The sequence below is a fragment of the Quercus lobata genome, chromosome 8 (genome assembly GCF_001633185.2).
Source record: "Quercus lobata isolate SW786 chromosome 8, ValleyOak3.0 Primary Assembly, whole genome shotgun sequence".
Taxonomy (NCBI): Eukaryota; Viridiplantae; Streptophyta; class Magnoliopsida; order Fagales; family Fagaceae; genus Quercus; species Quercus lobata.
This window is the reverse complement of record NC_044911.1, coordinates 41311578-41337814: the sequence shown is the minus strand read 5'-3', so window position 1 is coordinate 41337814 and position 26237 is coordinate 41311578. Positions and strand designations below refer to the sequence as shown.

General features: G+C 35.8%; 2 protein-coding genes across 6 annotated transcripts; both read right to left on the bottom strand.

The window, feature by feature from the left end:
* Positions 1 to 8199: 8199 nt before the first annotated feature.
* Positions 8200 to 12542, bottom strand: LOC115957542 (uncharacterized protein HI_0077). Of its 2 annotated transcripts, XM_031075814.1 has the most exons (7): positions 12073 to 12542; positions 11224 to 11465; positions 11049 to 11145; positions 9328 to 9511; positions 9134 to 9215; positions 8876 to 8945; positions 8200 to 8769 (listed from the first exon to the last, which is right to left on the bottom strand). In XM_031075814.1, the coding sequence occupies exons 1-7, from the start codon at positions 12481 to 12483 to the stop codon at positions 8698 to 8700; spliced, it is 1158 nt and encodes a 385-aa protein (XP_030931674.1). In that variant the 5' UTR covers positions 12484 to 12542; the 3' UTR covers positions 8200 to 8697. The 2 variants fall into 2 exon arrangements, with proteins under 2 accessions (XP_030931674.1, XP_030931673.1); XM_031075813.1 differs by having other exon boundaries at positions 8200 to 8945.
* A 5858-nt stretch (positions 12543 to 18400) lies between these two features.
* LOC115955279 (transcription factor GTE4) lies at positions 18401 to 25444 on the bottom strand. Of its 4 annotated transcripts, XM_031073359.1 has the most exons (6): positions 25227 to 25443; positions 22960 to 25123; positions 22810 to 22855; positions 22603 to 22716; positions 22402 to 22475; positions 18401 to 18796 (listed from the first exon to the last, which is right to left on the bottom strand). In XM_031073359.1, exons 2-5 carry the CDS (start codon positions 24889 to 24891, stop codon positions 22417 to 22419), a joined length of 2151 nt encoding a protein of 716 aa, XP_030929219.1. In that variant the 5' UTR covers positions 24892 to 25123; positions 25227 to 25443; the 3' UTR covers positions 18401 to 18796; positions 22402 to 22416. The 4 variants fall into 4 exon arrangements, with proteins under 4 accessions (XP_030929219.1, XP_030929218.1, XP_030929220.1 ...); XM_031073358.1 differs by having other exon boundaries at positions 22960 to 25443; XM_031073360.1 differs by having other exon boundaries at positions 22406 to 22475; positions 22960 to 25443.
* Positions 25445 to 26237: the final 793 nt, after the last annotated feature.

The window sequence follows — 26237 nt, the reverse complement described above, 5'->3', positions numbered from 1 at the left end:
ACACGTTGTTTTGTTTAGCTTTTGCTAAAAGAAATAAAGACGACGGGACAAGGAACCTTACTGTACGCATTCTAATAGAAAAAAAGCTCAAACTTTTTTATTTTTTATTTTGAGAAGCTAAAGGCAAACATTTTAAAATATATCTTCTATATATTAAAAGACTTCATAAAGTTGCTTCTAAAAAAAAGACTTCATAAATTTAATTGTGATTTAAAAAATATATATATCAAAATGGTTCATAATTTAATTAAATAAATTTTATTCTTAAAAAATAAAAAATATGGTTAAATCGTAATTCAACAAAATTTAAAAACAAAAAACTATTCAAGAAACTTTTTTCCTAACAATTAGTGCACACTTTCTATTTAAATATATCACACACAACGTTTAATGTATTTTCTCCTAAAAATCAGCACACACTAAACTAGCAGTTTAATCATTTTCAAAATTTTAAATTTTAATTTCTTAAAAATATATTCCAATATAACCTCATTAACAATAGAAAATAAAAAGTTTTTTTTTTTTTTTTGAGAAACAACAATAGACAATTCTAAATTGAAAAATTATGATACTAAACTAAAAAATAATAATTAAAAAAGCCTCATTGCACGTGTGGAGTGCATGTGATGAGGCTAGTACATTCAATAGAATTTATACTTGTTCTTAAATCATAAATTATAATTAATAAATAAATAAAAACACGATTCTTTAAAAAAAAAGAAAAAAAAGCATAAACTATAAAATTCAGCAATGAAAAAAAAAAGTATTTAATTTTTTATTTTTTGAGAAAAGGGATATTGCTATATTCAAGTCCAACCTAAGATAGTTTGAGGTCTAAGGAGAAAATTTTAAAGGGGTCTTTTTAAATATAAATATCACTTAAATGATATTTATTTTATTTTTTATATTATAATTTTATTTTATTTTAAATCTATTATTAATTCTTACTAATTAATAAGACTAATTCATCCAAAGAGAGTTAATGATACTTACTATGTATGTTTTACAAACTCACTAGTCATCAATAAATAGAAGTTATTCAAAATATTCATTTATTATATTGTTTAATCAGTTTGTAAGTTTATTGTCATAAAATTTGCATTAGTTTTAGCATTTTTCATTCACTTAATGGTGAACTAGTGATTGTGTTGTATTTCTATTTGTGTGGCACAAGAATTTAAATAAGGTACCTGTGCCACGTGTCATATCCATACTCGAGGAGTCCATTATTGTGCCGAGGAGTCCATTATTGTGTCGCGGAGGCCATACACTCAGACAATAAGGCCACGTCAGTGACACGTTACCAGAGGAGGTCATACAGTAGAGAAAGAGTTTCGGGAAGGAGGTTAGCCCTGACATGACTAAAGGAATGGTGGTTGCCACCACATTTAATACATCCCACTAAATCTCCTAGTTACATTTATGTGGAGAAGACCCCAGAACCTCCACTGCTTCCTTGGCCGTCTGAACAGCTACCTTGGCTTTCTTTAGCTCTGCCTTCAGCTCCAGGACCTACTATTTTGTTGTGGCCATCTCTATCTCAGTATGATAGAGTTTTTTGCATTGATCCTCAGCTTGGTCTTGGGCATTCTTCAGACCGGCCTCAGCACACTTTCTTGCCCTCTCCTTCACGGTCAATTTTGTGGTGAGCTCTTAGTTGTTCTGCTCAGTAGCTCCTAAGGCCTTACTGGTCTTAGCACAGAGGTTGGCCTCAACCCTAGCCTCATTCCTAACATCCTTGACCCACTCCTCGGCTACAAAAACTTCCTGGATAGCTTGCACAAAAACAACAGAGGAGTACGTTACAAAAAAATAATAATAAAAAAGAAAAAAGAAAAAAGAAAAGAAAACGCCCTTAATAAGGCATGCCAAGGAACTTACTAGGGCTAGATCTCTCTTTAGGGACAGAAAGAGGTCTGGCTACCTCATGTTTTTCAAGGCAGTCACATCCTTCGGTAAGAGGAGGGGCTGCTCTAGGGCCTCGGCCAAATAGTGGGCATGCCATTTCTGAAACTCCCTAATGGTGGAGTTCCATGGAATGGCCACCCCGTCCATCTCCAACGGAGGGTCCCATACGGGGCTTTGGTAGAGCACCTCAACCACGTGCTGGTCCTTCCTGCTTTCCACCGAGGAGGCTCGCACTTGGCCCTTCACTGTTTTTTGCTGCTTCGGCTCCTTTTAGCGAACCACCTCCCCCTCCTTTGCTACCTCCTTCTTCTTCCTTTTCTTCTTTAGGTTGGGCATGGGGAGCAGGTTAACTGTAGGAGGAGAAGGGTGGCCGGGGGGGGGGGGGGTAGGAAGAGGTTGGGACCCTGAGGTGTCCTTCTGTGTTGGCCTCTTAGCCTTGTCTGCAAGAAGCTCCTTCATGCCTTTCTTCCTATTCAAGGCCATTTCTTCTTCCTCCTTTGAGTTGTCGTCCACCCAAATAACTACGAACTTGGGGAAACGAACGACAAAGGACTTGTCAAGCTCGCCCTTCTAGTCTGAGACCTAGATCACAAGCTCTTTTTACTCCTCTCCTTCTTCCTCGAGATGAAATTAGTCTATCTCAGTTTCGAGTGACAATTGCAATTAAGCTGTCTCTTCTCTTAAGACTGCAGCTTCGTAGGGAGAGCAACGGGGGGGCAACTCAACTAGCATGATATCTTCCCGAGTAAGAAACCCGGGCATCGAGATGTCTATCTAGGCTAGCTAAGGATCGCCTGCTCTTATCGTGTGGCCCACGTCTTGAAATTTGTCCGAAAAGGGCTCGAAGTCGAGGATGAGGTGGACGACTCTTAACTGTCTATCCTCACTCACGAACACCTCAGACCTTAGTACTTTGTTGAGGTCTGCGACGTTGAAGAAGTTGATACTAGGGGCCACGTGCCTTTTATCTGCAAAAATAGCCGAGAAGCAAACCATAGTCAGAACGATGAAGCCCTCAATTAAAAAGAAACAAATACTAAAGGAAAAGAGAGGGCAACAAAACTAAGAAACCAATGCCCATGTTAAAAGATCTAAACCTAAGGTACCTCACCTGGCTCTCCCTCCAGGTTGGACAGTGAAGACCATCGTGCCATTTACCAGAAGCAATCAGGTATTCATCCTTCATGCTCTTGTTGGACTTAGGAAGACACATGGACGAGCCTAACCGCTGAAGACCTAAACTTAAGGTAGTAGCCCGAGTCTGCTAGTAGGTGGCACTCGTACATCCAAACGACGTCGTGCTAGGTAAGGTTCAATCTAATCTGCTTGTTGAAAGCGTCTACGCTACCCAGAACCCTAAAGAGGTTGGGCGTGCATTGGTGGGGGCATAGTCTATGGGTGATTAAGTAGTCTCTAGTTACTCTACCCATGGGAAGCATCATTCCCCCTTCTATGAAGGCAATCATAAGAATGACGACCTCCCCTTCATTCTTATGGGTAAGCCACTGACCCAGAGCACAGTACCATAAGGAAACTCCCTGAGGAATGTGGTATTTAGCCCTAAATCCCTCCATACCGACGAGAGAATCTATGAGGTGAGCGAATCTGCCCATCTAAACAGACTAAGGTGAAATGAAAGAAATTTCCAAGAAAAGGAAATAAAGAGCGAAAGGCCGAGGAGACTGACCGAGAAGAAAAGAACCTAAAAGTGAAAGAACTTACGAGAATAAGCACAAGGGTTGCTTCCAGAACTTCTTAAAGATTTAAAATTTTTTTGAAAGATTTGGAAGACTTAGAAATTTGGAAAGTCCTGAAGGTTTAAGAGTTTGGGAAGTCTGGAGAGCTTGAAGATTTGTAAAGTGGGGAAAATTATTCCCCAGACGCCCTATATAGGAGGCGAAATTGGGTAGGAGTTATCCTGCCCAAAATTTGATAAGAAACGCCAGCCATAGGATTTCTATCTCACCGTAAGATGTGAGGAACAAAGTGCTGCTTGGAGCATTTAATGAGATGTAGTGGACTTCGAAGTGCCAGAACAGTTGTAGGACACGCGAAGTGGCGCTTTCACGTGTGGAAATCAAAGAAACATGTAGAATTAGTATTCCAAAGTCAAAACCTCATTTTTCTCCTCAGATAAGAGGAAAAAACTGGAGTTTTGAGGGGCTATTGTAGGGCACAAGAATTTAAATAAGGTACCTATGCCACGTGTCATATCCATGGTTGAGGAGTCCATTATCGTGCTAAGGAGGCCACATGCTCGGATAGTAAGGCGACGTCAGTGGCACAATATTAGAGGAGATCATACAGTAGAGAAAGAGCTTCAGGGAGGGGGTTAGCCCTGACATGACTAAAGGGATGGTGGTTGCCACTATATTTAATGCATCCCACCAAACCTCCTAGTTGCATTTATGTGGAGAAAACCCGTAAACAATGCTGTCTTGGCTACCCCAACTCATAAGGGGCTTGGGAAGGAGTCTGATGGGATAAACACTCAAGTAGGGACCTGAATGATCAACAAATAGAGAGCCAAGATCATCTAAAAGGAGCTATATAATGTAAGAGACCCTCCAAGGAGAGAGGATGAGAAAAATCTGTAGAGAACACATTGTAGCCACAAGAGCTGAAATTGTATCCAAGTCCAAAAGAACTAAATTCAAGAATCATTATCCTCGGACTTTGCCTAGGAAGGATTTCCTTACTTTAAACTTATCTTGCTTTGCTATCTTAATATCTCTGATCCATTGTACGCATTGCTTGATCCATTGTGCGCATTACTTGATTCATTAAGTCCTAAATTTTTAAGCCCACTCTCTACAAATTTATTGTGTGAGGCTCTTTGGGCCTTAACCCATTCATCATTTGGGCTTAAGAGCCAAACACCCGCCCCTACACTATTAATTCATATATATATATATATATATATATATATATTTGTGTGAAGAAGATGCTAAAGTATTACAAATTTTACTATAAAAAACTTTCAAACTAATGCGACATTTCAAAAAAAGAATAAATGAATATTGAATTACTGATTATGATCGGACATATCAATTTATAAGACTTATGTGATAAAAAAAAAATGTGCAAGTTACACACTCTTTTTTTAATTAAAAAAAAAAAAAACTTACCAGCCCCATTTTAATTTGGAGGCCTTTCTATGTTAGGGTCGGCCCTGCTATATTATGAGGTATAAACTCCAAATACTTTTAAAATATACATTTATTTGAAATATTTTTCTTCATAATAATTCTTTTTTCAGGGAAGGAAAATTATTGAAAACACTCAAATACATGATGTATACATAAAAGCTCTCCAAAGGAATTAAAAGAATTTACACTCTAATTTAAAGATACAATCAATAAAATTTACAATTTTTTTTGTATGTTACTACATCTAAGAGTGGGAAACAACTCGTGTAAAGATCTAAAGAGATGAAGAATTAAGAGGTGTTTGGCAAACTATGAAACTAGTTCAATTTTAATATAAGCTAAACCAAGCCACTTGAAAGAATCAGAATTCTAACATTGTATTATAACTAGGGTCGGTCAATATAGTTTGAGATCCAAAGCGATAAATTTACAATGAATCTTTTATATTTAAATACAAATTAAATAAATTTATTTGATATTAACTCTACATTACCCATATTGCCAAACACCCTCTTAATGGAACCATATTCCAAGCAAAATGACCTACGACTTGGGAGTACATCCACTACTCTCCTAGGCATCACTTACCCCCAAAAATTGAGACCAGGAAAGACCACAATTATTGGGGCAAAACACAATTTAATAATAAATTATCCACATTCTCACCATTACATTTGCAAATGTAACATCAAATTACCAAAATCTATTTTCATGATTAGGTTATCACCAATTAAAAACTTCCCCCTGTTTTACTCGACACAAGATATATATACGCCACATTTTTTAAAACCTTACTAAACTGAATGCTATTCTAAGGGTTAAAAAAAAAAAAAAAATCAAAACAAAACACACTCACCATTAAAACCTCGTTAAAAATATCACTCCGAGCCTACCCTAGTACCCTTCCATAGACTATAACCATTGGCTTTTTCTAACAATCCTTGTAGTCCATTGACCCTAAGTTTCCCCATATTTTACATCAACTTGTCCCCAAAGGTGGGTTTAATTCTTTCTTCCCAAAGTGTCTTAACACATTTTCCCAACAAAAGCTTGATTGGAAACTAAACTCATCATTCAGGCACTCCTCGCTAGAAATTTCGTTGCTACCTTTCCGACTTCTTCTTCCATCCACCCATATGAAGTATTGACTTTTTCTTTCTTTTTTCTCTTATTAATTGTTAGGTGGAGGACTTACTTCACGTGGAAATGTAGTACACTTTTTTTTTTTTCTTTCTTTATACAGTATATTACATACTTTAGTCTTATATTAGTTAGGCCATGTTAGTTGATAGTAAGGTCTTTTTGATAATTTGCACTCGAAACAACAATTTCAGATGAAGATTATCCAAATCCTCAATTGAAATAATTTTTCTAACAGTTTTAATAAAAAGCATCTTTTGGGCCCTATATGCTCTTTACTTGACCGATTGGAATGATTCCACTCTTACCTAAGTACAATTCAAGCCTAACACTCAAAATTGTTAACAAAATAATTTTGATACATTGGAGATGTTTCAAATTTGTGTCACAACTCACAACCTTCTAAACTTTTGCGTCACAAAAAAGAAAAGTATCACACGAATAGGTGAGAAATCATTGAATTGTTATTAGGATCTTGGAAACCTGATGTAAAAATATCCTTCCATAAAATTCATTAACATTTTATTTGGAATATCCATAATCCATCACAATTATGAATACAAAGGTGATAGAGGACATGTCCCTTGTCCCATATTCAAAGAGTTCTAAAAAAAAAAAAAAAGAGGCAAAACTTAAATTATATTAATCAATATGCTAAATTAGTTTTTTTCTTTAAAAATGTTATGAAATTATATTATGATAACACAACCATATTAGAATATATTTTCCAATTTTCCAGTTAAATTCATAATATACTAATATGTACTTAATTTTTTTATTTAAAGCTTGTGCTATGTATCCAGGAGTTAAGCCTCTTTGGATGTACACCATTGTAAATTTCTTTAAAAAAAACATTCTCCCCTCTCCCCGTGTGTGTTAAAAATACTTAGTATTATTATAAAAAAAAAAAAGTGTTTTTTATTATTAAAGTATTCAAATTTTGTTATAAAAAAAAAAAATTTAAGACAATTTTTTAATCTTAAACTAAATAAAATACACGAAATTTATATACCATATATTACTTCGCTACTAGATTTATGTCAAAAGCACATATTATGAATGCTGAAAAAATAAAAATATAAATAAAAGGCTCATGTAAATACTTTTATACCAAAATATCACTAAAAAGCTCTACTTTCCATATGAAAACAACTTAGCAATCAAAAGTCATACATATCACAATACGTGAGGAGTGAGTGACATTATCAATGAAGTAAGCATCCTTTATTCAGCCCAAAAAAAAAAAAAAAAAAATGACTTAAGCATCCTTTGTCTTTATAGGTAGGTAATTCTTGAAGACTCTTAAGTCTTGTGGTCATCGCCATAGTAAACTTTTTTTAACAATATAGATTTTAATCACGTCAAGTAATTTACCACAAATATCTATCATATGACATGTATAATAAAAATGGAAATTTTTAACTTTTAGTTTACGTCTTCTTTTAAGATAAAACAACACAAGTTACACAACACAGCACTAAACAAATTCTAATCAAATTAGATATCATATTCTCTAAACAAATTAATCAATCAAATTCTTTCTTACAAAATCTTTAATTTGATTTTTTTATCAATACTTACAAATTAAAGTCTCAAATTTGGTGGTTCTTGTTATAGTACCTATTAATTAAACATATATCATACATAAATAGCTTTTATCACATATATATATAGCTTTTGTCACAAATTTTTATTTGTTGGATGAGTTAACGACTAGTTTGATATACTTTGAACAGCATGTCAAATTCCTAAATGTGAAGTTTGTGTAAGCCTTAGACCATCCATGAGAGTTAATGAAACCGTTGTACATTTCTAATTTGGTATGACCTAAATGATGAAACTAAGGCTCAAATGGGTATAGTAGCATCTTGCAACTTCCATGAGTTTGAGAAATTTTCAAAGTGGATATTAGAAAAGTTGAGAAACCAAATATGCTTAGCGTCCACATGGAGATTTAAGAAGTGGACATTGTTTGCATCATTTTGTCAAAGTCGAAAAGATATGTTGCTCTGAGGATGGTCCTGTATTATTTGCACTATAGAAAGGTACGTAGCACATGATACCATATGCCAATTTTAAAGTAATGGCTCTCAATTCTCTTCAGATTCCACTACCCCAAAAGACCTCTCCATCTTGTTTATCAAATGGTTCCAATACTCCTGGGTATATACGTATTTGGGGTACTTACATTTATATACATTATAATTGCAAGAACATAATTTACAGTAATATAATGATGAAGCAAAAGTAACCAAAGCCACCAACGAGTCACCTCTTGCAGTAATACTATGATGAAGCAAAGTAAGGAAAGCCACCAAGTCACCTCTTGCAATATATAGCCTTCAAAAATGCCATAACCAAGAGATGCCCAAAGAACCAGTGCAGCATGACAAAGACCGAGTTGTTACCAGTGTGGCTGCTAGAGTCATAAGGAGAAACCTAGTATGAACTTCCCAGCATCACCAATATTTGTGTTGGAGCTCAATGTGTTAAACAACAATCATCTAGGAGGCCTATTCAAACTTGAGTTCTCACTCTCCATAGAAATGATGGAAGCAAGCCTATCATAAACCTGTACCAATTGTTTGATATGCTACATTTCCTTTTGCCAAAAATAAGGAGTAAAAAAAGTTTCTAAAATTAGTTTTACATGAGGTTTGAAGGCCAAGATCACATACCAAAGAAAGCTTCTCATTTTTGTCCTGTTTATCGCTCTTATCCTGCATTTTTAATGATGATGTATCATACCTAGACAACAGATGAAACGAACAGCTAGTAAAAAAGATAGAACATATTTACATAAAATAAGATTTAATATCCCTCTTTTGGTTTCCAAGAAAATAAGTAACAAAATTTGGTATCAAATAATCAAAACCCCAAATCCATCAGGGTTCTTGTGAACCAACCATACCACCAAAATTATACAATTTTCTCACCAGTCACGAGGAAGGCCAGCTTTATCCCGAGCTGAATAATTGAAGGGCCCTTTCAACTCCACATTGTACTCATTTAATAAATCTGCATGGTCCAAAAAGTTCCACATGAAACTTTCACATGTCTTTTCATCATGTGGGATTTAGTTATTGCAGTTATATGCACAAGTGAGAAACACCAGATTAGCTGCCTAAACCTTTAAAAGTGGAACAAGGGGCACGACCCATTTTTTGGCAGACTGAAACAAACCAGAATACACCAACAGCTACATGTGCAACTTCTTCATCAGCAATTCTAGCCACAATGTTAGATGTCCTGAGATCTCCAAAGCCAACCAATCTTTGCACCAGTCGTGGTCCAGCATCAAGTCCTCTAGCCTCCTACAACAATAGAAAGAAACTTACCTCATCAAGTGTGCAAATCAAAATATAAAATATAAAAAAAATATATATATATATATATGTATGTATGTATGTATGTATGTATATGTTGAGGACTAAATTACAAACAACTGGATCCCTCAAGGACTACAGCAAATAATACAAAAATATCTTAGGGCTGCAAGAATCGAAAGGATGAAGTGCTGATGAACTGTTGTTTCTTTGCCACTTCCATATGTGACCTTATTTCAAGGTACCTAAGTTCTATCAATTTATAAATGGAACAGGTAACAGTGAGAGGAATCTCCCTATTGGGATACAATCATATGGACAAATCCTAGTCCTAATCCCAACAGATGTGCAGTGCATTAGACCTCATGTTCTTGCTTAGATGGAAGACTTCTCAGAAATGGCTTTTCCTACAAGCTCACCATAAGGGGTCAACTACCTCCTTAAAACTCCCCAAACAGGTGTCTGCATGCATCATCTTTTTCTTATTGGTAAAGCTTTTGCTTCCAAAAAGTGGAGGAGAGGGGATTCGAGCCCAGGTTCTCTTCCTTGGGAGAACTGGGCAATACCACTGAACCTAGGTTCTCATGCATCATCTTAAGCATTTTCCGACCAAGTCATGGTCTGAACTCTGAAGCTCAAAATATTTTCAGAAGCAACCTTGCCAAGCAGGATCACTTTTCCCTACTGTCTATCCCAGTGAACTACAGGTAAGACCTTCAGAGACCAGAGGTTTGGGGTGCTTTAGGTCCCAATGAAGAAGAAATTCAACAATAGCAAATAATAAAGAGATGAACATCTAGTTACCTCTTTCATAGACACTGTTAGAGACCATGAAATAAGCTGGCATGGTGGACTTCCAGCAACGGAGTTACTAGTCTAACTAATGTCATTCTCCAGTCAAAGTTCACAACGATCATTTAAAAAGAAAATTTTCTGATTACATGTAATGTTCCACACACCCATCTTACAGTTGCTTATCGGAATAAACAGGGTAGGAATATGGAACTACCACCATTACCAAAACTATCATGATTCACAAATTACAATTAAAGAGAATAACACCTCCTCGGTATCTATTGGTTAGATGTAAACAATACCTCAATCATCATGAAGATAAATCCTTGGAAGAGAGTTCTCATTGGGAAATCTACTTTCAATGAAGTTCAGCAGATTTGACCGAAAGTGTAGCTTTGACCAAGAATTAATGAGTCAACATACATATGAATCTAATGTATGGGAACACAAATTAAATGCAATACAAATAGATCATGGTGAGAACTAGTAAAATAAAACAAGATACTAACATGAAAGCATGATTCCAAATGTTTAACTTCCTTTTACATAAACAATATTTAAAACCTTGAGTTTTTATTTAGGACTAGATCTGCAAATATGGAGAAGAGGATGGTAGGAGAAAGGCATAACAGTTTCAAAATAAAATGGCTGTAAAAGCATATTTTAATCCAGTCTGACATCACCGGCAGTAGAGAATATATAGTATAGACACCCAAGAGCTAAAGATCACCTGGACAAGTGGGATCACTGCTAAACGCGCAGCAACATTGTCAGATGATTTCTCACACTCCCTCCAGAGCAGATTATGAGCAGGCATATCTCCATATCTTGTCAGAAGGGGAAAAAAAAGGATGTCAGTCTAATGAAAAGAATATATTACAACCCAAAGAAACAGTTATGCTCACTTGAAACCAAGCTCAGAGAGTCTTTGCAAACACCAACCAAAATGGCGACTCTCATCATCAGCAACATGTGCAAAGTCAGCAAAGAATCCCTCCCCAAGAATCTCACTAAAGGGTGAAAACCGAACAACAGTATCCCATGCCAAATCAATTGCATTCAGCTCCACATGAGCAAGATTATGGAGCATGTAAGCATTAAGAGGCAAACCTGAATTTTTTGGGGTCGGAATTTCCTTCGGGGAAACCTGAGTTCCACATAAAACAAACCAGACATGAATATACTCAAGCACTTAAGTTGCTAACTGCTCGACTATAATGTGAAAGGAAAACCCCACATCTTAGAAAGATTGGGGAAAAAGAGATGCTCAAAACTTTAAATAAGACAAATCACATCAAGTATAACGGAACCAACAATGATAATCATAAACGAGATTAATAGTCACTTTGCAAAATCATAGGAAACTTCAACTGCAAGGGAATGAAGGCCATCAAAGCTAATTAACAAGCAAACGTTAAGTACAAATCCCACCAAAATAAGCAGTACCCATATCGCAAAATCATTAAAAAGAAAATATTTAATTCGAAATACAATAGTCCGAAAAAGATTTCCAAAAAAATTGAAGAAACAAAGTATGACAAAACGCAAACCCCTGAAACAGCTCAACTATTTTTGCATCAACAATTCACTAAGCAAATTCAACCAAACATACATATAAACATCGGCTTTAGCACAACAACAAACTAAAATTGGATAATGTACTAATGTTCTGAGTTGGCCCATTGAGGTACAAAGCCCAAAAAGCTAAAAGCTTTGAAGAAAAGAATGAATCTTTAAGAGCCAGAAAAACGAACCAATTCGGGTTTGAGTGGCCGAGCAGGTCGAGAAGGCGGGTCCGACACCAACCCAAGCGGGAGATTCTCGCGGCGCCACCTTGAGTATGCCAAATGGGAAAGCTTGGACTTGGTGAGAGGGTCACTGGTGGAGAGGACTAGAGCACCAAGCTCCGCTAGGGAGGAAGCAGAGCCTATGGAACTGTCACAGTTGTCGACCGCTGAAGATGGTGACTGTAGTACAAGAGATTGTGGGCCATTGGGTCCCCAAATACGGTTCTCGTTGAGAGGGCTCTCTCTCCAGGCTTGAAGACCTGGCCATGGTGAGTATTGCAAAGAGGAACAGGGCTTGAAGTTAAGGGGAGGGAGAGAGGCGCTGAAGGACCATTGTAGTGTTGGGGAGAGCATGGATTTGAATTTGAGACGCTGCATTTCATGTGGCTGTTGAATGGCGTGTAATGTGAGGTGTGACTGTGAGTCAGTCACCTCTTTCTTCTCGTTAAACTCCCTTGTTATTTTATTTCTTTAAAAAAAACCCTAAAAATTTTTACCATACAATTTTTTTTTTTTTTCCCCTTTTTAAGTCCAACATGCAAGTTCTAACACATATTTTCAATTTTTAAATAATATTACATATACTTTTACTTATTTTTTTATCCACACATATTTCTAAAAAAATTAAAAAATATTATTTAAACACACATACTCAAACCACCCTTAATTTTTATCCTTTATTAGTTGTAACACTTTCAACAAGAATGATATAAAAGGTCTTATTTCCCCGCTCGAGGGGGCGAGGGGGTGTTCACCAATTAGGTTTGGACTCCAACCAATCACATCAAGTGAGGGAGGATGAAACTCATAATCGACTGAGCAAAAGTGGCAACTTAACCCAATAGGTGTGCACAAGTGGCAATTGGATTCGATTGAAACCTGTTAAAGATGATGACAATGAGCATTAACAACGGGGGAGAGGAAGATATCTCAAGATCTCCAGTAGATCTGATTTGAGATCTCAAAATTTTGACTACGTTTAGGTGAAACTCTAGTTGGCAATACATTTGTCATTGAATTGGTCTGTTAATTTGGTCGAATTCCCAAGTAGAATAACCAGTACTCGAGCTATTTGAAGCAAGGTTTTCAAAACCGAACCGAACCGAGAGGTCGGACCGTAAAAATCGGGAACCGAGATGAAAACCGATTTTTTAATCCTAAAGAATCGGATTTTTTGTTAATTCTGTGAACCCCTAAAACTGGAGTTGGACAGCATGAACCGGTGGGAATCGTGCGGTCCAACCCCTTAGCAATTTAAAAAAAAAAAACTTAACACAATTTTATTCTACTTAATTAAATTATCCATCTCTTACAAGGAATAAAAAAAAAATTATAATTAAAATCCTTCAAAGATATTCAACTTTACTTCAAAAATTAATCAAAAATTTTAATGTTTTCATGGTTATTATTTTATTTTATTAACTTTCTTATTTAATTATTAAATATATGTTTGAAAATCATTAAATTTCCCTCACATATATAGATATATTGTCAATTTTGCTAGTTTTATAAATTTAATATCTATATTTAGGCTTTAATTAATTATTAAATTAATTATGACGTCATCACAGTTCGACCTCGGTTTGACCTCAAAAACCTTAAACCTCTCCCTTTTACGGTTTAATAAACGGTCCAGGTCTGAAAACCTTGATTTGAAGTGGGTTTTGAACTGTTGGACCTGTCATCAACCATCACCACTGTCAAAACTAGTCAACTCCAACAATCCTGTCCAAGTCAAGTGGGTGGGGTCAGTTTGGATGGGTATTTGGCATTGATCGTTCTAGAAATTTTTTCTAGGATAGTTAGTAAAAAATGTAAATTATACAAAATATAATAAATAAAATAACTTAAATATATTGGCATCACATTAAAAAAAATGTAAATATAAAAAATTTTACAATTTTCTTTTATTAACAAATTTGAAAAAAAAGTAAAAAATGACTAATGAAAGATAAAGAAAGAACTGAGAATACTGAGATAAGAATAATAAAGTGAGAAAGAATCTGAAATAATGATAGAGAAGATAAAAAAGAGAGAGACAAAGAGAAAGCAATTAATGATACATGTTGCAACTTCGAGTCGAGCCGTTGAAGCGAGTAGAACTGCTACTATTGCAAAGTTGTGGAGAGTTGGCGCCCCTAAAGAGAACCCATGACAACAGTATGTCTTTTATTATCTCTTTTTAGGAAAAATGGAATTAGGGGTTCTTTAAAAAAAGATTTATGAAATGAGCTGAATGAGTTACGAATCTAAATAATTAGGGGTTTTTATTTTTTGTTTTAATGAGTTTTTTGTTGAAAATTTTGTTCATTTGTTGTTATTTTGGCTAATTTTATTAATTTTAATTTTTTTGTAAGAGGTTAAAGATTATGTTTGGGAGGCGAAGATTATTTTTGTTGAACCCAAATTCTTGGGATTATCAAGTCAAGGTGTTCGATATTTTTTTTAGGGTAGACAATACAAATTAGTTCTAAAATAATTATGTATATATTTTTTGTAAGTATATTTTTTTTTTCAACACACTGACTTTCATTTAAAGCCACATTTAGTAGATTTTAGTTAACTCATAAAAAATCCGAGGTTCTCACCTACACCAAAAACCGACTAGTGTCTTGGTCTAATAATAAAGAATACAATCACTAGAAGCGAACATCATAAGTTGAAACTCCCTAAAAAGAACTATAAAAAAAAAAAATACATCTAATATTTGGATAACCCTAGTCTTATTTATACCAACTATAAAATACTGACAAACCGGATTGTTTTAAAATAAAAGCATAATATCTAATACAAACAATAGCAACCTATTAAAAACAAATATAATCTCTCATAAAAAAAAGAAAAAAGAAATACATATATATAATCCAAATTTTTATTATTAAAAAAAAAAAAAAAAGCAAATAAAAAACTACTTTTGTCGTATGAATACATTACCTCGTAGAGAAGTAGTCCAATGCCTACTAAGACTAAAAAAAACATAATAATTGCCACATTTTACTTCACCGCTCTGGTGGGTCGATGTATTCACACATATTTTAATAGCTTTTGTTTTTGTTTTCTTCTTTTTTTAATAAATAATAAATAATATTGGTTTTCAATGGATTATTATTGTGTGTATTAGGCACCATGTTTTTATTTGAAAAATCTAATGTGTCAATATTTGTTTGGAGGGTGTAACTAAGACATTTTGCACAACATCCTTATTGAAATTAATTTGTATTAAGAAATGATAATTTTAATTTTGTTCATAAACAACTAATTATATTAAAATTTAATTACCATTTTAGTCTCTAACATTTGCCCCATATGTCAAAATATGTCAATTTAGTCCCTATTGACTCTCTTGTGGAATTCCTGTAGAAAGCATAATGGGTGAGGATGACTCACCAATCCAGAGGATATTGAATGAAACTAGTAATTGAAACTAATGACCATGTTTATGATAAGTTTGTATGGAAGAGGCTATTTGTCATTCCAAAATATTCCAACTAAATATGGAAGAGGCCATTTGTCATTCCAAAAATAGCGCCACCCATTGGTTTTCAAATGTGCACTTCATACTCTTTTTAGACTGCTAGCACAACCCTTTTCTTAGCCTGGTAGGTAGCACATGCCCCTTTTCATGAACCGTGAGATCTGGCCTGGATTGTCACACCGTGTTGTTCTTAGCTGGGATAGGATAAAAGGTGAGCTATTAATATTTGGACAGAATTTAACTATAAAATTGGTAATTTTGCTTAATATCTTTTTATTAGAGGTAAATTTGATAAATCCATTATTGGATTACATTTTTTTACATCTTCCATACTTGTAAAATTTTTAGAAAATTAAAGATCAATAACTATGTTATCAATAAATTGTTTAAATTGTAAATTTTTATAGTTTAAAATTATATATAAAATATAAACTTATAAATCATATAGTAAATAAAATTTGATTGACACAAAATTCGATAATGTGTGTTAAAAATATAAAGAACATACAATTCAATGTTTAAATTTTCAAAATATATAATAATGTTTATTTTATTGAAGGCGTAAATGTACTTTTAGTCCCTACATTTTGTATTTTTTCCATTTTGGTCCTTATTTTTTTTTTACCACTTTTAGTCCTTAAACCAATTAACGGCTGACATTTAAATCATTTCCATCACCCAACTAATGACAAAAGCTGACGTAGCTAATGGTGGAATAAAAAAAAAATATAATCACACAAATTTATTAATTAAATTAAAAACAAACATTTAAAAAAAAAATCATTAGTTTTTGGGAAGAATATGACTGTTCATATTCTTCCCTAAACATGTTTGATTGCCCAGAAATTTAAAATATCGAATATTTAAAATAGCTCTCTCCACCATTTTAAAAAACCTACTTTGTATAAATTTATGATCTTTGCTTTTCTTCTTCCATTTCAATTCCAGATCCTTTCTTTCTCTTTCTTTTTCTTACGGTGCATGTTTGTGTTTGTATCTTTCTTTTTCTTCTTCCTTTGTTCAAGCTCTCGATCCCTCACTCTCTCTCTCTCTCTGTTGTTTGATCGATGATGGTGGTGTGGGTTTGATCGGCAATGGTGGAGTGGGTTTGATCGGTTTTTTTTTTTGGGTTTTTGTGGGGCTGAGTTTTTCCAGCTTGATCGACGATGGTTGTGTGGGTTTGATCTAGTTGTTATGGGTTTCCATGGGGCTAGGTGTTTTCGGCTTGATCAGCGATGGTGGTTTAGGTTTGGTCGGGTTTTTCTGGATTTTCAAGGCTGGGTTTGATTAGCAATAGTGGTGTGGGTTTGATCAGGTTTTTCTGGGGTTTCAGGGTTAGGTTTGATCGACAATAGTGTTGTGAGTTTAATCAGTTTTTTATGGGTTTCCATAGGTCTGGGTTTTTCCGACGATGATGGTGATGTTTGTTGCTTTGGGAAATGGGTTTGATCGGTAAGATGGTGTTGTTGATGGCAGATTTGGGTCAAGGATGGTGACTTTGGTTTCGTATTTACAGGTTGTGGGTCTTGGATTTATGAACCTTGTATGAATGAATGTGAAAGAGTATTTGGTTATGGGTTTATGAGTCTATTTCTTGGATTTATGAGTTTGATTTACTAGAGGTTTCAATGTTGAATGTGTTAGAATTTTCTGTGTTGAGATTGATTATGAATGTTGGCCAGTTAGGTTTGTCTTGATTTGGTGAAGAACATGAAGTTCATGTTTTGAAGAAGAAGAAGAACATGAGGATTTTTTAACAGCTAATTCTTCCCAAAAACTAATGAGTTTTTTTTTTTTTAAATATTTGTTTTTAATTTAATTAATTAATGTGTGATTATATTATTTTTTATTCCACCGTCAGTCATGTTAGCTTTTGCCGTTAATTGAGTGATAGAAAGGACCTAAATGTCAGACATTAATTGGTTTAAGAACTAAAAGTGATAAAAACAAAATATAGGAATCAAAATGAAAAAAGTACAAAAATATAAGGACTAAAAATGCAATTACGTTTTTATTGAATAGCTACACTTTGTCCTTAATATTCAATACAAATTACTACTCAATTTACTCCCAGTATTGTGGAACTTGAACGCACGCTTGTAACCACATTTGCACTTCTTCCTAAAATCTTGACCAAGTCCAAGAATCTAAAGTTTTAGAGTAATGCCAAGAATCTCAAGTTTTAGAGTAGTGCTCAGGATACAGAAAATTGCACAACTTTGTACCACAACTCGCCACGTGGTAAGTTGTGATTAGTATAGGTGTATCCTTACATGGCCTACCATCACATTTACACCAATCACAACTCACCATGTGACAAAGTTATGGCACAAAGTTGTGCACTTTTCTGTGTCCCAAACGTTACTCCAAGTTTTATTAGTTTCGCAGCTATCTATGGTGGAACCAAACCAAGACCACCCCCCCTCTCTTCTCTCCCTGGTGATTCATTGAAATTCCATTTGATTCAAAATAAACAAACGCCCCAAAAAAATATTTGTGAATTGATCCTTCTATAAAGCGTGCTTTGAAATTCCTTAAACACTGTTACATATCACATAACAAATGTTTCTAACAAAATGCCATTTACACTCTCACCAAAAAGGGGATCGCATTAGAATATAGAACACACGTAACTCCTGTGGGAAAAGTTCAGCCACTGAAATCTATATATACCCAAAAGCAACCTTTCTAAAACCTTTCTTCTAGCCAAACCAGATCTATAAAAAAATCTGGTAGTGCGAGAACTCTAGTAAAATGCAAGCATGCAACTAATCTTAAAAGACAATGATGAATGAAGCTACACAACAAAGCCACCAAACATATTAGAATCTCATGGACCAATTATGACTTCAAGAACTTGAATTAGAGAATATTCTTTGTATAACACCAAAGAATCCTGAATCTGCCAGCACTAAACTGAAAACAAGTAACTGAAATCTAAATGAGATGCAGTAGTTAGCAATGTACACATGCTACGCACAACAAACCAACTATTTCTAATTATCATCACATCCTACCAATATTATACAAATTTGTGACTTGACAAAGGTGTCACAAGCAGATAATGAGGCACGTGTTCTAGCAACAGCAATAAACAAAACCCCCACCCCACAATGGCAAGATGGCTGGTGGCCCTGATAACGCTTCCAATGAATGCAGATTCAAAGTTTCAAATCACCATATGACAGATCACCATCTAGTCTAAATTTCTGAGATCTGCAAAACAAAAAACAGCATAATCAGCAATTTATGGAGCTGTATCCAAGTTAGAATCTTCAGATTGACAATCACATAATTATCTACTAATAATTCTAAGGTGCAAACCTTAAATGCAGTAAGGGGTAAACAATGATCTTTTCCAATGACAATTAAATTCAATGCAGCTGTGTTTGAATGTTAATGGGGAACCTAATGTACTGCACTTAGATACTATACCTAAGTTTAACCCATTATCTACAGATTGCATGCTACATGTAAACACCAAAATAAAGGGAAGTTGTTTGGATCCATAATTATCTAAAGACCCTAAGCAAAATGTTGTCAGAGAACCAAATAAACATATCCTATAACAATTGAAAACTGAGGAAACTCCTATCACTGTGTTCAAAGCATTTAAGCAACCACTAGGTTCAAAGGGCATATTTCAAAACAAGACATTCAAAAATGCAACATTTCACAAAAAATTCTGCCAAGAACTCAAGAATCTGTATTTTAAAAGATTTAAGATCTTCAAATTTATTAGCTCATAGAACAGATGTATTACATAATAATGGCAACTTATAAGAAGTGACAACTGTTTATGACAACCACCTTCATCAACAAAATCTATGAGAAGAATGAAAGCCATGGTTTCTCTTTAAACTGTTATACTTTCTTGCACCAATAGCATTTGTTACAACTTCTTACTAACAAAATCTATAACCTGAACCTTCCACATTTTACCAAGCATCAAGATAATATCATTGCCTTATGTAGTATATAGAGACAAGGCACTTCTATAAACAATAACAAAATTTCCCATAAACACTTGTTCTTGTTAAATGAGAATCCCACAAAATTAATCTTCACTTTAAACATGCCCGTGCATTAACATGATAAATGATTAGATAAACTTCCCCTTTTGCAATATGCTAGAAACCAATTTCAACGTCAGCACTTCAAATCTATCAATCGGATGGGATGATTATCCAGCATCTTCCACCCCAACAACAACATAAATACCCATCCATTTATAGTCACAGAGCAATACCTCAACCCCACAACCCAAATAATAGGCTTTCACGGTATATAGTAATTCATTTGCCAGTGCCCCTTGGTCCTTGCACCAATCAACATTTTTTTTGCATAACTTCAGTTGCATACTTAACATTTTAAATTTGCACAACTTACAATGGATATGGCATGCAAAAATGCATCGTTTGAGTTGGTTCAGATTTTCAATCACACAGACAAACCAAAATGGTAATCAACTTTTGCGCCCCCTTTAATTTTTTCTCTTCTCTTTGGGACCAACAATAAATTGAACCCAACCATATGTACAAAAGACTCAACCATTACAGACCTGGTCAAGATTTAGATTTTGCACTACCTTAAATAGTGAAGGCGTCTATATGGCATGTGCATCAAGTTGAACAACTAACAGCTTGACAGCTTAAACAACTCAAGCAGATAGGAGCTCAGCTCCTCTAACAAGCAAAACTATGATGTTTTCCAGGAATTCCAAAGATTTGCAGAGAGAAAGAATGTTGAGGAGATCAATCCAGTGATATTATAAAAAAGGAGAATATGAGAAGGTTTAGGGAATTTGAGAGGGGAGGGAAGTCTAAAAATTCAGATTAATGAAGTCAATCAACCAAATGATAAAATTTGAGTTAACCTTACCCAACCTTAAAAGTTCTGTAAGGAATGCCAACAGCATTGGGTATGGGGAAGCCAACATGAATTTGCATAGATAGCACGGTTATCAGCTAAATATCTTTTATACAGAGACAAAAAGCTCGCAGGGATGGCCAGGTGAAAGATTATAAGCTTGATATGTGACACACTTACCTCCATGTATGATCCCTAGAGGAACTTCTACAACTTGCCATTTATAATAAATGATCTACCTTGTGATTTCTTCTGTAAGACTTAAATCCATTGTGAAAGATTATAAACTTGATATGTGACACACTAACCTCCATGTATGATCCCTAAAGGAACTTCCACAACTTGCCATTTATAATAAATGATCTCTCTTGTGGTTTCTTCTGTGAGATTTACATCCATTGTGGTCACAAAAAAGTGATAAGTGATCAAAAAAAGAAAGCATAAAATTATAATAAGATTGAACCCTCATTTTAAATTTCTTATTTTGACTTGAACAAACCAAATTCCACCATGACCTGCAACTTCCATGTATGTGGCTTGTTCTATAAGTTTCTGCACCACCTCCAGCCAATTCCCTTGTGCCACCACTGTCTCCACTTCCTACAGTCATTTGTCACGCCTACAAACTCTTCATCACCATATTAAACCTTGCCATATCAAACACCAAGGAATGGGCTTTCATTGAGAAAGAGAACATTTTATGTGCAACTTGTGATTTTGTGGAGAATTTGTGGTAAGGTGGATGAAATGCTGAGAAGAATCAGTTATTTAATTGGTTTACATGTTTTTCCAATTTCCAATCCATGATATTCAAACTTTTCCTACACCTGACATAACAAATCTGCACTCAACTTGAGGGAAAAAAAAAAAAAAAAAAGATCCCTAGAACCCATCCATTGCCCATGTATGTTTCAAGTCCAAATTACACATCTTCCCCACTGCCATCATCACCACAATAAAGAAAAAACTAACAAAACAAGACCCAAGCATCATGTCTCAAACCACAGTTAAAATCCATTAGAGAAGTAAAAAGGCATAAGCCAGTATACACATACCCATGCATAAATAAATTAAAATTCCAACTCAAATGCAGCAAGATGGAGAGCAGTGTTGATGGAGCTGCAGCCAAGCAAGAGAGTGATTCTAACTGTCCAACCCTGTGGGTTCCCCACACCACCACAATGCCCACCAACTCTCTTACCACCCGTCTACTATCATCAACTTCACCCTAATTTGAGCAAATAATCCCCACAGCTCTCTCTCTCTCTAGCAGTCCTTGAGAGAAAGCAGGGCTACTCTTGCCATTTCATATCTCAACAAAGGTTTGGTACGTTTTAAGGTCAAACCACAGGAAGTTTAAATGTGATTTCCCATATACAAAATAACTAGATCAAAATACATAATTCTTTTAGTAATCATCTAGATTCTTGTATGCATCTAATATAGTTATAAAAAATTATTTCCATAACTCAGAACACAAATACTAATAAATAATACTAACAGAGGAGAGAAGTCAAAAGAGTGTGTTATCACCAGCCATGGAGGTTTTGATCCCTTGAACTTTCTTTTTTCCTTCTTATCCGTTGTAAAAGAAGTGTAAGTTAAGATCATCCAGATACAAATTATTTGGTAAATAGATACCAAATGGTTACTAAAATCCACGGCCATAACAGAGGTTGTTCCTTTCATTTTTCAGCAATTACTAACCTACTCATGATTCTCATATAATACAACAACAAAATTATGATATAAATAATTGAATATGCAACTCAACAGCAGAAAATCTGACATGCAACAAAAGTGCAAATAAGCATCATAATGCCATATAATATCAGAACGAAGAAGCACACTACAAAAATATAAACTAATTCACCAGACGTTTCAGGACACAGGTGTGGTGAAGGGCAGAAACTACAAACACTTTGAGACAAAAATGGCAGACATAATCCTACCTACACAGAACATGGTTAATTCCTTGGTGACCCTGCGTCCGATCCAGATGCTGATGAACTTTCACTATCAGAGTCTGCCACAACAAGTATATATTAGAAAAAGGAAAAGTTCAACTTAAAACAAGAAATCATACAGATAAAACCCAGAAATATAACAACAATATCTGATGATCTATAATAAAGTTAAGACTATCAAAGTACCACTTGAAGACGATCCCGAATCACTGCTAGAGCTGCTTGAACTACTTGACCTACTCCCATTGTCCACCTGCTTTTCTGGTTGAACAGGTGACAAATTGGAAACAATCATTTCATCTGCTCACAAAAAGAAAGATGTTTCAAATTATCAATTCATTAGGTAGTCAGTATTTAAAATGCAATCAAATCTCATTTTTAGAAAAACTTTACCTATTTTGCTTTCTTTTGGCACCTCTTCCACAACTGGAGCTGGAATCTATAAGGAAAAGAAGAAGAAAATGATACACTCCGTAAAAATCACCCCCTCAAAAAAAGAAAATTGAAAAAAAAAGGGACTAGAATATGTGATTAAGGCATTACCTTTTCCTGAACATTCTGCACAGCTTCTGCTTGGGCTTGAATTGCAAGCTCAGCTTTCCTCTTGTGCTTGCTCAAACTCTTCTTGTAATTGGTTACAAACCTATCAAGCTCCCAAAGTGTCTCAGCATCCACGCTATCAATGTCAACTTCAATTTCATCATCTTCTTGGCAAAGTGCAGAATTCCTCTTCTTAATAATCTGCACAATGGCATCTAGTTTCTCTGAAGGTAAATTCTGAAGGTTTGTGCTGAGTTTTTGCTTCTCATCATAAGTCATATCCCTCTTATGGGGATCTTTTGCCTTAGGCTTCTTTGGAGCAGGGGTCCTAGCGGAAGGAGTAATACTCATTGGTTTTGACTTAGGATCAAAGGAGTTTGTTATTGACTCTGACCTATCCAAAATCCTTCTCATATCAAGAGGGGGTGGTGGAAAATGAGAAACCTTTCTTGACGTAGGTGTAGAATGTACGACTGCATAATCCATTGTATACCTCATCTCACGGTTAAAATCCGACTCTATTATAGCCCACCTGTCCTCAAATGTCTTCAATAGCTGCTCCGCCATTAGATGAACATCTTGTCCTTTCGGGTTATAGGTCATAGCATTGTGAAACGTAAGTCTCACATCCTCTGCAAATTCCTTTGGAGACTTGTACCAATTCTTGTTCAGCCTTGATTTCACAGTACCCAAGTCCATCGGATGCCGGATAATGGTAAAATAATCATGCAAGCCAAGACCCTCTACATCGACAGGAGCATTAAACACCCAACCATGCTTGTGCTTCATCAATTTCTCAAGCAAAGAGCTACAACTCTTGTAAAACTTGGTACCCATCCAAAACCCATGTCCTGATTCTCCTCCACCTTGCTTCTTCCCATTTGATTTCGACTTCTTGTTACTCTCTGCTGGTGGAAACTTATCCTTTGCAAGCAAGAACTCTGAATTCCGATAAAACTGGTTTGCTTTTGGTGTCCTCTTCTCTTTCTCCACATTTTCACTCACCCCTTGACTATTCTCCAACACTGATAAATTCAACTGGTGCAATGGCCTATGCACCTCACGAGGAACACCAATACCAATACCAACACCAACAGAAGCCACCTCTGAGTGAACCCGCTTGGCTGCACCTCCACCATTATCAACCCCATCATTCACCAACATATGAGAATGACTATACCCACCAATCTGCCCCTGCTTCGCTTCAATCCTCTTCACCAAGCCCCTCACCATATCCAGCTCACCCTCCAGCTTCCTTCTAAGGTCCCTCATCTCCTGCTTTGACCTTGACCCCAAATTAATCTTCACCCTGTTCTCCCCCATCTTCACCACCCCATTCCCCACTGGTTCATCCCGAGTGACAGGGACTGCCACTGCTGGCTGCTCCTGTTGCCGGTTGAGGCTTGACGAGTCATCCGACCCCACATCAAGCCTCAAAATGTGCTGTTGTTTCTGAGCTGAATTCCCATCCTCTGATGCTAACACTGCCTTTGGTGATGGTTCCCGAGCCAACTCGTCATTCTCGTTGCTCTTATTGTCGGTGTTCTCATTTTCCCTATTGCTCTCATTGTCCCTGTCGACGTTCTCACTGTCCTTGTCGACGTTCTTACTGTCCTTGTTGATGTTCTCATTATTCTCGTTGTCATTCTCACTGTCCTTGTTAACGTTCTCATTACTCTTGACGTTGTTCTCGTTATTATTATCCTTGTTGCTGGGTGTAGTGGTGGTGGTTGTAGCGGTGTTGGTGTCGGCAGCTGCGGTGGCGGTGGCGGTGGCGGTGGTGGTGGGGGTGGTGTTTAGGGTGGTGAGAGTAGTGAGGGTGGGGTTGTTTTTCCTGGGGCCTTTGAAGGCTTTTCTAGTGTACACCTTACTCTCCGTATACCTCTGCCTCTCTCTAGGTCCATCCCCATCTCCAACTATAGGCCCCGAAGCCATACATCCAAAACCCTAATTTTCTCCCACACAAAATCAAAAATATCCCCAAATTTCCAAACCTAGGGTTTATCTCTCCACCAAACAACCACCAAGAAAAAAAAAAAAAAAACCCTAATTTCACACTCCTCTCTCTTCCACACAGCGGAAATGAAAAAAAAAATTCCCAAATTCAATTTACAGCTACGCTATTTCGAAAAAAGAACCCACAAATCGTAACGTTTACACACAAAACCTACAAACACATACAAACAGATTCACATACAAAGATACGTACTCAGAGACAGAGAGACAAAAAGAGAGAGAGAGAGAGAGAGAGAGAGAGAGTTAGGGCTTACAAGGAGAAGTAGGGTTTCGAAGAGCTTTTTCGGTACCTTCGGGGGAATTTGTTCGATCAGATCTTGTTTGTTCGACTTTCTCTCTCTAGAAAAAAAAAAAAAAAAAACAGTTTCTCTCTCTAAAAATATATTTTATTTATTTTGTATATCGATCTTGCTCCGTGTGTGTACTCTTATCTGACAGGTGTACGGCAGCGGAGGTATTCGTGTGGCGAAATTTGGTAGTTTCGGGGAGAGTCGGTTGGGTGCGTCACAGAGTCGTGGCCCGAGATGTATTATAGCCGAAATGGGGAGAGGCGTGGACTCACGCGATTCTTAGGCGCGTGTCTTGTACGGGAGAATGGGAGTGGGCGCGTGAGGAGGACGGTGTCTTGGGTTAATGGGGGTGGGGTTGTGGCGCGGAGTTTGGTTTGTCCAAAATTTGAAGGGTTGCCCAGGCGAGGGAAGGGCGCGTGAGGTGTACTTGCTAATGGAGGGGTAGAGAGGGTTGATTTATTAGTGGGCGGCGGGATTGTGCACGCGCCGGGCTTTCAGTTGGTTGTTGAGATGAAAGTTTGGAGGTGGGCCTACGTTGCGTTGAAGAAGATATATTTGGGTTTAAAAGGCTTTTCGCCTTTACCCAATTCAAAAGCCCATATTTATGACAATTACGATTGATTTAATTGCTTGAAAGCTCGTTGAACTCTCATTTTCTTTTTTAAGGAAAAATTAGTCTTTGGTGCGGCTTCGTCGAACCTACGGTAAAAGCCGATCTGTATTTTCTATATAATAAAAGTTGGATTTAAAAGTTATAATTATGTAAAGTAAATATTATTTTGAGTCATGTTAAGAGATACTCTTAAGACAATAGTTAATACATTATAATATGAAAGTTTTGACACCACTTTTATTAGATATATAAAAAGCTGTCAATAATATTTATTATTTTATTATTATTTCAATAAAATGTTTCTAAAAATAATTCTTAAACTCTTAAGAAATTGGTTAACATTTCTTTTTTTTTATTATTGC

Bases quoted from the DNA above. Each gene is read 5' to 3' on its own strand.
- LOC115957542 (XM_031075813.1), bottom strand. From the start codon at position 12,483: ATGCAGCGTCTCAAATTCAAATCCATGCTCTCCCCAACACTACAATGG. The intron at 11,466-12,072 runs GTTCGTTTTTCT...TGTGGAACTCAG, and splicing joins GGCCACTCAAACCCGAATTG to GTTTCCCCGAAGGAAATTCC. The intron at 11,146-11,223 runs GTGAGCATAACT...CCTTCTGACAAG, and splicing joins CTCTCTGAGCTTGGTTTCAA to ATATGGAGATATGCCTGCTC.
- LOC115955279 (XM_031073358.1), bottom strand. From the start codon at position 24,891: ATGGCTTCGGGGCCTATAGTTGGAGATGGGGATGGACCTAGAGAGAGG. The intron at 22,856-22,959 runs GTAATGCCTTAA...TTTTCCTTATAG, and splicing joins TGCAGAATGTTCAGGAAAAG to ATTCCAGCTCCAGTTGTGGA. The intron at 22,476-22,602 runs GTACTTTGATAG...TTGTTGTGGCAG, and splicing joins TTCGGGATCGTCTTCAAGTG to ACTCTGATAGTGAAAGTTCA.